The sequence below is a fragment of the Prosopis cineraria genome, unplaced genomic scaffold (assembly GCF_029017545.1).
Source record: "Prosopis cineraria cultivar Desert tree isolate PC_DT_omini unplaced genomic scaffold, ASM2901754v1 PC2, whole genome shotgun sequence".
Lineage (NCBI taxonomy): Eukaryota > Viridiplantae > Streptophyta > Magnoliopsida > Fabales > Fabaceae > Prosopis > Prosopis cineraria.
Genome location: NW_026555333.1, coordinates 7,000,800 through 7,014,596, shown reverse-complemented (window position 1 = coordinate 7,014,596; position 13,797 = coordinate 7,000,800). Strand labels below are relative to the sequence as shown.

At 34.0% G+C, this 13,797-nt stretch overlaps 1 protein-coding gene across 1 annotated transcript; it reads right to left on the bottom strand.

Annotated features, from left to right (window-relative positions):
• Positions 1 to 1,037: 1,037 nt before the first annotated feature.
• LOC129304131 (syntaxin-32-like) lies at positions 1,038 to 5,903 on the bottom strand. The gene is given in 6 exon segments (XM_054943791.1): positions 1,038 to 1,373; positions 1,376 to 1,395; positions 3,853 to 4,041; positions 4,370 to 4,536; positions 4,717 to 4,967; positions 5,307 to 5,903. Coding segments are annotated over 6 exon segments (1,002 nt in total). The 5' UTR covers positions 5,545 to 5,903; the 3' UTR covers positions 1,038 to 1,236.
• Positions 5,904 to 13,797: the final 7,894 nt, after the last annotated feature.

Below are 13,797 nucleotides of genomic sequence, written 5' to 3'. Positions count from 1 at the left end.
TTAAGTCATGATAAACTTAAAATATTTAATTTTTTTAAGTTAAATAGCAATTTCATATATATTTTTTATATTTAAATTATTATATACATATATAATTTTTTTAATTTAATTATTACGTCACCGGTTAAATCATTGGTCCAACCGATTGAATCATACGAACCGTGAATCGCTGACTTTTTCGGTTCAATGTCCGATCCGGTTCTGAAAACATTGGTAATAGTTAAACCAACAGTCTTACCTTACTAACAGCTAGGCAAAAGTGTTCCATTTTTTAAAGTTTTGGAATAAAATTACTTCAATTAAAAAATAAATATGTTTAGTGCTCCTTTCAAAAAAATTTTGAACATCTTTACCTGTTAACCGATCATTAAATTGTATACTCCCCACCGGAACAATTTATTTTTTTGGGCATAGAGAGAGGAAAAGAGATAACTTTTGGGTTCTCATTCGTGGGCATCAACATTAACATTCGTAACTACTAAGGCAATCCCGGACTCAGATGAATAATATACTTGCCATTCATTGAGTTGATTCTCTAGCATGCTTTCACTGGACCCAACAATAGAATTTTACAATTTTCAAAAGCCGAAGGACCGAAATGCTGGGTCACGCAAGCAGACACATTCTCTGCTACAAATAACAGTTTTGCTCTAAGTACGACTAAAAACAACTGAATCAGCAATGCAACCATTCTACAATTTTTAATTAAAAAAAAACTTTATCTTACAATTCATAATTAGCAAACCGATTAGCGATTCATTGCGTATTCATGTGACAAATATTCTTACGTGTAGCACAAGCTTCGCACCTTACAATAAAACGAACACTGAATTGAACCAAATTACAAGTGCTAAAGACATACAAATTTCAAATACAGCTCAAGAAATCTATCCCTTCCATTTTAATTAACTTCTCCTGTATTTAACTCACAATTCTTTACTCAGTTGATTTCTTTCCATATTTCCAAACATGGATATGAATATTACCAATCAACTTCATCAATAAAATAATTACAAGATCACAAAAGAACACATGGATTATACGCAATTCTTCTAATTTGTAACCTTCTTACATAAATCAATACATACAAGTATCAAATTTCACAGACCGGAGGGTAAAACTCTGCAGGCATGAATATAATATTTAACAAAAGAAATATTAATGAAAAGCAGAAGACTCATCACCAGTAAGTAAGGTCGTCGCACTGTCTTCATTTCTCTTGTATCTTTGGGATGACTATGCCACAAAAAATAGGAAAACCATAAGGAAAAATACTAATACAAAGAATATCTTGATCATCAGCCACCTATTAGAAGATATGTTGTTCAGATATTTTAGCAAAGCCCCCTGTGCCCCTTCTACATTTGCCAACGATCGTCCATGTTCTCATCAATCCTGTAATTAAGGACCTTAAACCCTTAGTCTAAATTCAACTGCCAGATTTAAAATAAATGAATAAATAATCATGTTAATGATAACAAATTCAACTGGTTGGCAATCAAATAAAAAAACACATATGCAACCATCTAAGAGTGAAGCACCAGTCTAAATGATTATAGGATAGGATTTCCCCTCCTAAGGAATCGCGCGTGCATTATGAAGGTTTACAGGTGACAAAGCTGCAATATTGCTATCTTCTCAAGATTGTAGTCAGGATTCTATCAAACAAATGGGGGGAAAATAGACAAAATAATGCGATCAAGAACAAGACCAGGCATTAGCCATTAGATAACACATGAATATACAGACATCAAGCTTTTAGGGCGTGCCTATAGAGCCTCACGAACTGAAATCGTCCAGCTTCCTCATAAAAAATTCATCGAAGCAACGAACTAATTATTTAACATCCCATCTCATCTATATCCAAATCCAAGATATCAATAAAAAAGGAAAAGAAAAAGGGGGGGGGGGAGAGGAGAGCTTCAAACAAAATTGACTCATAAATTTCAACTTTTCATCCAAAAAGAAATGGGGGGAAAGGGATAAAACATGATTTTAAAAAAAACCCTAAATCTGCAGTGGTAATGTTATCTGGCTAAATCTCTGCACCAACGAGCAGGCATAAAGAAAATTGTGCCACATCAGGAGGCAGACATGATCCTATGGCAAGCTTGCCACATTCAAAAGGAAGAAGTAAGATCATGGAGGAAGTAAAAATTCTCTAGAAAGGCTAAAACATGGCTTTCATGCATGTAACTTAAACCCACTCTAAAGTGCGAGGCACATATAGAGGGGGAAAAGTGCAGGTGAATGACCATTAATGAAGAAATCAAAGGTTTAGAAACTTTTTTTTTTTTTGGTATAAAGGTTTAGAAACTTTTCACTCTACAGGCACATGAGTATTCATACATATGGAGTTCCAAACGTTAGATGTTTTATTCAACAGTTATCAATATACACTTCACCCCAAAGCATATATGTTGAAAACAGACCATGAATGGCCAATGAAACAAAATTTCCCGCTCTTAATCCATCCAACAAGATCCCCGGTTCAATTACCAAGTGAAAAGTTGAACCAATGAGCCATTAGTAAATATAATATGCACCACATTTACAGAAATGAACAATCACAATGAAAATAGTGAAGTTGTATAATTTGTTTTGATGAGTTAATATATGGACTATGTATGGACTAATTAAATCTTATATTAAAAGGGGGGGACCTGCCCAGTCTGGTTAAACTAACATGATCAACAGTTCAACTGTCAGATCAATCTAGCACAACAGCAAAACAGTCTAATAATAGAACCAGACCAGTACCATGATCAGTTCGTTAGCTGAACCAGCCAAGTCACTCTGGTCCCCTCCCCTGAACTCTTCCAGCAATTTTATGCAAGTTAGAGTTGCCTGTAGTGATTTCGCACATCTCATGTTGATACTTTCCAAACCAATTAATACATATGAACCAAATCTCTTGGAATTGCAACAGTAATGAAATTTTAAAAATACCTTCCATTTTCTTGGTATCTAAACAAGTGTTCTCAAAGGTTATAATAGGATCCCAAATAGGTAAAGAGAAATAAGGAAGATCAATTTTTATTAAAATATGAAATTAGAATCTAACTTCATAAATTAAATAAAAATAAAAAGCAAGAATCTTAAACTCATACAACTAATAAAGCCAAAGATGAATCTCCACTTACAAAAAAAAATGATTCTATTTCCAAATGCTTTCCGCGTGATACATGCCTCAATATTTATAGACAAAAAAATAACTAATAATTCCTAAAAATACTCCCATTGATCCATAACTAAGATAATGGGGAATAATTACCTGAAAGATAAATAAAATATAAATTCTAACTTAATCTCCAAGTGCCATAACCCACTACTCCTAAACTTAAGGACCACTCAACAAAACAGAAAGATAATCTAAAAAATATTATTAAACAGATAATATCTAAAATAACTTGAAATAATAATTGTTCCTTCTATCTCTCTAACTCCCCCACATCACCGATTATCCCATACTACTCGGTACTCTATTGTATTACAATGGTTTACTCTAAAATTCATAAAACCAGCCATTCATATAGGAAGACAACAGGACCTAATAATCAATATGCCCTAAGCTGTAAAATTTCAATTATCTCTATCAGACAGGCACATCATTAAGCTATATTTCTCTGAAAGCCCGGAAATTTACATATACACCTCGCCATCTATATATAATGCAGCTTGCATCTAAGTTCACTTAATATGGCTTAGGCTCATTCCCTAATGCACATGATCACTGAATATTCAAGTAATATTAAAGGTTACAGTATCCCACTGTGTATATCATGCAAGAATACAAAGCGATGAAGAACAAATGGCATACATTTATATAGCATCCAAGTAAAGTGTAAAAACCTGATGGCAATTTCCCCTTGTTGGGAAACAAGTGTTGCTAATTGATTAAAAATGCTGCTCAACTCATGAATAGTGGACTCAACATTCTGAAGAGCTTCAGCTCTGCTTTGCATATATGAATCCTGCAATGGAACCAATTGCTGCTGCTGCTGCTGCAGTAATGGTTGACTCTCCCCATCCACTTGTTTCCTGTGATTTTTTTTTTTAAATCCTATTATTAATATTACTAACAGGTTGATCTTCGACAATGTAAGAATCCACATTATAATTCGACCCAGATTGGAACAAAATCAGTAGTCCGTGAAGCAGAAATCAGATTGTGCCAATGAACAAGCCAATTTTTCATTTCCATGAGATCTGAGATATGCCAGATAAAAATGTGATGGAAAAACATAGCAATTCAATTTCCCTTACAAAATCACTCAAATGAATAGCTGAAACCTAACAAAAAAATGTACAAACGTATTTTTAACTACAACCAATCAATATCAATAACCAATAAATAAGCGTAACTTACTTTGGAAACAACTGAGATGAAGATGTTGACCCACTAGCCCATGGGGGTGCAGGGGCATTGGCAACGGACTTTGCAGCCAAGGGACGTTGACGAACAAAAGGATTCGCAGCTTCCTTAGAACCAGTGGAAGAAAACAACTGTCTTCTATTCTCATGTACCTTCAAGTTCTTCAGAAAACAGCAAGATCAAATCATCAGTCAAAGCAGCAAAGATATAAAATGTGAATAACTTCAAAAAAATAAATAAAATAAAACTAAAACAACAATTAAAAAAATACATATCAAGATAAACTTGCGACTAACACTTTCTTCCAATTGACATCCAAGTGTATCAATATCATAAAATACCTCTGTTCGCATGGTGAGGACTTCTTTAAACTCTTTTGTGGTGCTCATCAATCGTGTTTTAAGGTCATCAACAACTGTGGTTGAGTGACTAGTTGTGTCACTAGAGATATTTCCACTATCATTTCTAGCGTTGCTGATTAGCTGCAGTTCTACAACAGCAGAGTTCAGTGCAGTGATATCTTGCTTAATAACTGCTGTGAGCTCTTGGATTTCCATGGTGGGGTCATCAAAAACCGAAGTCCTTTTTGCCACTACAAATTAAAATGAATGCAAAACAATTTGTCATCCTCGCGACGCTATTTGCTAAGATTGCTTAAAAGAGCACTCAAACCGACATTCTTCCCCTGAAATAGCAGAAACTATTCACACTCTTTTTCTTTTACTTCTTAAAGTTTTAACTAATGATCATCCAGCACAATCACAAATCTAAAAATACATTATGACAGTTTATTTATCGATTCAACTCCTTATACATTGAGAACGAGGCCGCAGTCCATGCGTCGGCGCGCAATCCATGGAGAGGAAAAATGCATGAAGGTATAAACAGCTTACAGTAAAAGTTTCCCTGGAAACTCAAATCAATTACTTACACTTGGCCAGCTTAGCAAGTTTCTGTGACGTCTGATGTATCCCATAACCAATCTTGGAAGCCCTCCGATTGAATTCTGACTGAATTGCAACTGCAGATCGCTGTTCCTCCGATCTTGAACTACTGCTGGGCCCGTTTGGCCCTGAACTGGACGAGACTGACTTCTTTAGCCTCTCAGCTATGCTCTGGAATTCCTGTGTCCGATCCCGAAACGATGATTGCGCCGATTTGACTGGCATTTTCCTTAGCCCACCGTTGCAATCGGGTACTTCACAGATGCAATCACCAATTAACTCTTAAAATCAGAGATCCGAAGACCCAGCAATGTTAAACCGAATTTAATCTGGCAGGGATCGAGGAATACTGATCAAAGGAAACCCTAGATCTGACTTAAAAGTGCTGACAATACAACAGCAACTGCAAATTGAAATGCGGTTGATTGTAGCTCAAGGCCAAATTGAAAGCAGATGACAGAAAGAACGAAGAAGTAGCATCTGCAACGGATCTGACGGGATGCGTTATTTATCCTGCGCCAGGAGAGAACATGGAACCGTTCTAGTATTGGACTTCACATTCAATTAAGCTAGATTTTACTACCCCCGACACGGGGATTATAATCAGGGAGAATTTCAATTTCAATAAGATCATGGGATTATTATTATTATTATTATTATTATTATTATTATTTAAATTTAAAACTCTTATGCCCCGTTTGGTATCCTTTAATTAAGAAAAGTAAAAATGGAATTGGTAATAGAAATGGAATTTTAGCTTGTTTGGTACAAAGAAAGCTAATTCTATGCGGAAATCTTTTCCATCAAAAATGATGGAATTGATTTCTATAACTAAACATCAGTTTTGCAATTCCATCTTTCATCTCCATCTACATCTCTAACTCCTTGATCGTTGTGCCCCTCCACTTTGGGAGTCCATTGCGGCAACAAGAAGGGCTAGTGGAGGTGATAGAGAGAAGACAGCAAGAAGACCTTCATTGCTTAACTAGTCAATCTCCATTGTCTACTCACTATCACTCGTCCAGGTTTCTATCTCTCTAGACCTTCACTTTTCACAGAGAGAAGAACTAGAGAAGATAGCGACTTGAATAGGAGATAGTGAACTCCATTAATGGCGATGGCAACGACAACTTCCTCAGCCACAATGAAGAAATAGTGATCTTTATTTTTAGTGTCGACGATGAGAGATGATAGCGATTTCTTCTCCTTTGCTTCACCACCTCTTCTTCATGATTTCTTCTTCAAATATCCAGCTTTCGTCTTCTTCTTTAGATCTCCAGACTCCAACTTCAATTTCTCTAGATCTTTGATTCTTCTTCATCTTCTCTACCATGTTTCAGATCTATCTTCTAATTGTGTCATTTTTTAGATCTATTTTGTTCTGTTGAATCTTTTAGTTGCTATCGCTAGTGGGGATGTGGGCGGGTGCCGTCAATTGTGGAGGCAAGTGTGTGTTCTACGTGTATTTTTTCTTTTAGCAAAGGGTATTTTGGTCTCTCACCACAACGAAGATACATTTCAATGAAAAATTATATCATAATTCTATGGACATACCAAACATGTTTTTAATTTTCATTTCCACTTTCATATCCATTTCTATTTCCATTTTTATTAAAATTATTTCCATTGTACCAAACGGGGCATTAAATTTTTTAAATTTTAATATAGTTTAGGATTTGATTTTATATTAAATTTTTAAAAGAAGTGATAAAATTATCCCTCATTTAAATTAATAGCAAAACTTCCCTACTTTAATTATTTATTACCCCAGTTCAATTGCTTACCCTACTTCACTTGTTAATTTACTTACGAAATATTATTCATTATCCCATTTGATTTATTTTCATTTTAAGTGTTAAAATCATATTAAGACAACTTGTTAGTTCCTATATTATATGTTGTTTATTTATTTACAAACTTTTATTTATTGCCCTCCCTCACTTGTTCATTACTAGACTTTCAGTTGATTTCATTCTAAAAAAATAAACAAGCAATATTATATGTGTATAGGGCAATCCTCTTTTTTAAAATTCAATTGTACACATTACTGCAACAAAGGATGAAGAATCCAACAACACAAATTACCAATAGTTATATATATATATATATATATATTGCCATCAAAAGGAGATTCTGCAAATAACAAGAGTCTCACAAAAACTAAAATCAAACAAAAAAAAACATTATCCAAAGTCTCTAAAAGAAAGACAATCATTCTCCAAAAGATTGAGTAAAAGAATTAGGGATCGCGCAACCTAATTTGAAGGACATTATTCCTTAAGTGAAGTTTTATAAATTCAACTTGTCACATGTTAGCTTCTCTAAGAACTCAAGCAAACAAGCAATTCCTTAAAAAATTCCTTTTAGAGAGGATATTCTTAAAAGAGTAGACACATTTCCAATTAGCAAGAGCCAAACTCGAATTTAAACAATTGATTAGATATTTAAATCAAACTTAAATCAAACATACTGCATATCCTTTCAAGTAGCAAAATCCATTGCACATTCCATGGCCAAAAATTCTAGTTCAAGAGTAGAGGAGGCAACACACACCTCAAATAAACCATCCACTATCCTTCTATTGCAATCCTTGACAACAAAAGCAACAACAACACTCTTTAAATTTTCCTTAAATGCACAATCAATATCAATTTTTAAAAGAGTGCCCTAAGGAGCAACCTAACAATAGTGAGAGCCAAAATTTGAATAATTAAGACCATAGTTGTCAACCTTAAACTTTCAAAATGTGATCGGTTGAAATACAAGAAAAACTCATATTCTATAAGATTAAACACATATAACATCTAACATTTTAATTATCCAATCTTATCATATAATCATCATTTGTATTAAGCAAATACTAATAGTAATAAAATATTGAAGCATTGCTGTAGAAATTTTGATAAAGTTTTCCCTATAAGTTATACTTCCTGAAATATCTACAACCTGTCAAAAAGAATATTCAAGTAGTAGTTAGAGTTATACTTTGATACAATATATATGCATACAAACCAAAATACTTTAAACAATGATTATGCCTATATGATTCATAGAGTGACTCTAAAACAAAAACAAAATACTCAAATATTTATATTAATCCACGATATAAACGAAGCAATAAAATACTTATTATCTCAAAGACCCCACAAGATCTGCTGAAGAGCAGGTCCACTGCTACTATCTAAATACCAAAAATTCTTTCAATAAATAACTTCTTAAAAAAATAATAATAATAAAAATGAAAGTATATCATAAATGATTGACAACCCTCTTTCACATATTTCTCTACCTATAAGGCTGACAAGAACTCAGGAGTCTCACAATCCACCACTAACAATGACTTATCAGGCTCAGGGGTATATAGTCATTGCTGTATAGACTAATAGGGAAATTGTTTTTCTATTATAGTCAAGTGTCACACCATTAGCAGACAACCAATCCATCCCTATCATCATATCAATGCCACTCAAAGGTAAGTAAATTAGGTCAATAACAGTTACTCTATCGTCAAACTTTAACTCTAGTTTCAAATAAGCCTGAATGGTTCTCACATATGCACTAGCCAGTGTAGATACCACCGTAAAAAATGGTGTTTCAAGCATATCCAATTTTAATCTTTGCACACATTCATCAGATATAAAAGAGTACGTGGTACCAGAATTAAATAAAGCATTTATTTGGCTACCACTGAGTAAAATTTTACCTCTAATCAGCTTCGATAAAGCCTCGGGCTCTTCTTTGGTCATAGCAAAGACTCACCTTAGGATAGCAGATCTTTAATCTAGAGCAGGTATGTTCTTCGAGCAATAATTGATTATATGCCTAACTTGTTGCATTAGTAATGGGTCTAGCACTGCCCTTGATGATGTCTCCCACATTTATTGCATTGCAGAGCTCTTACTGGTACAGTAGCACGTGGAGCTATAAATCCCTATTGGGATGTTTGATTTTGACCCTGCCCATGCTTAATGGGGGCATTGCTCCTTTAATTGGATCCTTTAGATTGGGACCCCTTCTGAAAGCTTTTTTTCTTGCTTCCCCCAACATTGTACCTCTCAGACACACTTAGGGTAAAACTTGACTTCTTACTCACTTCGCCCATAGGGCGTGTATGAGAAGAGAATCTCCCTTAACCATATCTCTTTTTCTCTTATATTGCTCTATTCCTTCTAGTGATAGCTCTGAATTTATTGCATATGACCTCAAAAGAGGTAATATTAAAAGTAGCCAACTGTGTATACAAAAAAAAGTAGCCAACTGTTGATTGAACTCAAGCCTCGTCTTATGAAGAAACTGCTCGGCCTTCCAATATTCATTGTCATGATGACTCAATTAATTGGAGTACTTGGATAGCTCATTGAATTTCTAATAATGATGGTAGTCATGTGTGATTTGTCACTTGTTAAGCAATCACAGTTTGTTTTGCTAGAGCCTATAGAATTCTGACTCTTTCTCTACTCTCAATAAGGCTGGAAAATAATGGGCAAAGAATCACCTCTTGAACTCCTTCCACGTCAGCTGTGAGCTGTCCATCAGCCTTACACTTTTCCACTACTTCTTTGCTGTGTCTTCAAGTATAAAAGTGGCAAGAAGTACCCTCTACTCTGTAGTGCAAGACATGATTGAGAAGATGATCTCAAGTTTGTTAATCTACTTCTCAGTTACTCTGCCCTCCATTGAACTCTCAAAAGATGGAGGATTTAACCTTATGAATCTCTTCAATGCTAGATCAATGGAGCCTTCTAACTCACTCCTCCTAAGTTGTACCAATTGCATCGGCCTCTCAGGCATGCTTTCCTTATAGTACTCTTCTTCCTCTTGCCCATACATCTTAGCGTGCATATCATTTCATACTTCCTCATAATCAACCCCAACTCTCTCTACCTTCTTATTGCTCTCCCCAGGTCTCTTTTTAAGGATCTTATCATACCCGTCCATTCTTCTCTGAATGTTTCTCATTATTTGCCTTTAGTTCTTCTAAGGCCTCATTTTTGTTAGCTTGTTGAGGCTCTAGTTGCTGTTCTGAATTCACCAGTAATGGACCACCTTCATTTGGTCTTTATACATTTTCCAAAGCATTTCTAGTGTTAGTATCTCTTATTTGCATTATATTCTACCCTTCTAAGAATGGAAGCAATCCAAAAAAAAGGGAGCTAACACTAGCTTAATGAGAGAAAACAACATGTGTAATAGAATATTGCCAATTATTTATATGCAATGTATATACACATCTCAACTACAACTCACACAAATCACATACCAATTCTCAAAATAATAGAAATTGATACCAAATTGTAAAATCTCCCTTATATAATCACAATTTAAACTATAATATATGGTAATTAAGGGATTAACCCATAAAGAAATTATCAAGTTTATAATTAAAATAATGGGATCCCAAATTTTCATAGTTTTAAAATACCTTGGAAACCATTTATTAACTTATAATTTGAGTAAAATGGTGTTATAGAAGCCTGGGATACCTTAGAAGAGCGAAAGGAATTGAAAAATCTCAAGGTGCTGAAAATAGAGCATTGTGCTATGGCTCATGCACTTTATGCTTTAGCTTGTCACTCTCTATGCAGCACACCGTGGCACAAGCACTAACGTCGCAATGTGTTGCACGCCTATGATAACAATTTTGCTTTTGCTTGATAGCAAAATCTAGACAACTTTTGATGTGCCCCATTTCTCTATTCAACATCCGAATGAGACGATCTAGGTATTTACGAAAAGTTTTTACTATAAACTAGCTAATGACATAGGTTTTACTTTCAAAATAAGTCACACCAAGAAATCGGACACTCAAACACATTTTCTTAACTTTCATAACAAAAAGGGTGTCCAAAACCCTTTACAAGTGCCAACAACAATTCATAACAACCAAACCATATTTATTAGAAGTAGGACTACCAGTACAACACACCACATACATAAATATACCCTTATATTAAAATTTTACTCCTCAACTCCTTTAATGCCAAAAATAGAAGGGGGTATTTTAGCATTGCATTTCGAAATAAAATTCACCATTGTAATCAAATGAACATTCATATACTTGTACTTATATTTTAGCCTTATCAACTTTTACAATTTATCATAAACAAATCTCAGGGCCTAAAATACAAACCAAACATTACAGACAGCTATATAGGGCAAGTGTATACAAAATGCATTTTAAATTGGCAATATTTAGTTTATTACACAAAATAAATAAATCATAGAGGCATTACACTATGAATACCTAGATTCCTAAGCCTTTAGAGCTTTCTTCCTCTCTATACTAGAGCTAGAACCTATAAAATGTTAAAGTAGAGGGGTGAGTATAACTACTCAGTAACCAAGGTATGCCTACTCCATGCAATTATATATTAATTGAATAAATACACAAAATGAGTATGATTTTCTCGAAGTATACATACATATACATGTACACAATTTATCATTTCTTAATTGGACTCATTTTCATAATTCTTATCTCATTCTTACCTTAATCACACGGTACGTTGCCATGAGACAGACAAATATGTGACAATGACCTAATTCATTAACACGACTTGCCATAAATTTAAACAACCATGTGACACATCATATTATCACATATGCACGATCAAACCATCTTTATACCCTTATTATTTCTTTCGACTAAAACCATGGGTTATCATAATTGAATGGGGCTTCATCTGTGTGACTGAACTATCCAAACTCACTAATTGTGAGATGAGAGTCGGCCAAAGATCACAGGACTTACTCTTGGACCATAGTTTTTGCCACTCTCAAATCTATGTGGTATTGCATACCCTAAACTAATTCCTAGATAACTAGCAGAGATAGATAGGTTTTAGTCTCTTAAGAAACTATGAGACAATTCCTCAACAAACTATGGGGTAAGGTTATACCCTCGTGTACTGAAAGGTAGTGAAAATACTGTATGGATTTTAAACTACTCCTCTCCCTAAGTAAACTCCTACCAACTGATCATGTAATGTACAATGCCCACTCATTTTACATAATATCATTTTCAACATTAACATATTGAGCTCATGACTATGCGTTATCCAAGTGAGCAATAATTCTCATTTTCTCATTCATCACATAAATCTATCATTTTCAATTTCAACATAATTATTTTTATCATACCTATCATCAACTACTCATTTCAATATTATATTGTAAACTTGAAACTCATTTAAACATCACTTTTACATTTTTAGTTTAAATCAAGCAAATATACTTTAACAAGTTTCATAACATGTGTACCCATTCACAAATCACAATTATACATGCTAACAAACAACTATCCAATATAAGGTTTCCTTAATTACCTTAAACCTTTAAAAGGTTAAAGGTCTACCCCTCAATATTTTAGCTTTTAAGCTTGACTTCCCAAGCCAAAATGGTACCCAAATGCTCAATCTATAATTAACTAATTCTAAACTTCATTAATAATGTCAAACATCTATTTATCACTCTCATACTTTCACTTTTATAACACCCAACACCCTTACTTCTCACCCTTAGGTTTATCTATTAGATTTACTAACTCTTTTTAGTTCCCTTTAACATTATTAATTATTTTCAATGTCATTAATGTCCCAATAAGCCCCATTAATCCCCATTAAATGCTCATTTTCTAGTATTAATGAGGCTTACTAACCATAGATGACAAAACTTATTATCTTTAGGTTTAACTACTTTAAACAACTCTATTTGAGTCAATAGTTTCAGACCTATAACTTATATGGACTTAAAATCATCTTTTATTATCAAACCATAATTAAAAACTTTAAGAGAATGGAAGATTATGGTGTAGGGTACATACCTTATGTGTTCTCTAACACTAAAATACTCCCAAACCACCAATGTGGCAAAACTTATCAAAGCTTCTTACTTGTTCTTTGTTTCCTCCCTTTTCTCTTCTTCTATTTTCTATCTGTTCGTAACTCAATTTTGTAGAAAAAGGGCTATACGTCACAGGGCATACATCATGTGCCACGGCTCATGGCACAGAGAGACCCTCTCCCTTTAGTTGTCGTCTATGCATTACAATAGACGTGTTACACGCCGCGATATAGGGCACAAAGACACTTCCTCTATGTTTTCTCCGTCTTTTAATGCCTGAATGGTTTGACTTCATTTCAAACCCATAATCAAGGCTGAAACAGAACCAAATACATTTATTGGATCTCTCTGGCCACATACCACATCAAAACACTCAATTACTATAATTAAATTTGATTAATTTCTTAATAATTCAAGGATTAAAATTTGGGATGTTTCAACGGCTAAATAATATTTTTAATTTAAAAAGAAGATCTGAAAGTTGGGATCCTAAAATCATTTAATATGAAATAACATAACTTGATAATAATAACTTGATAGAATACTCGACTTAACATTTAGAAAAGGGACAAGAAGGACAAAATAGTCATTTTAGAAGAAATGCACTATACTTATTGCGGCTAAGGGTACTTTTTG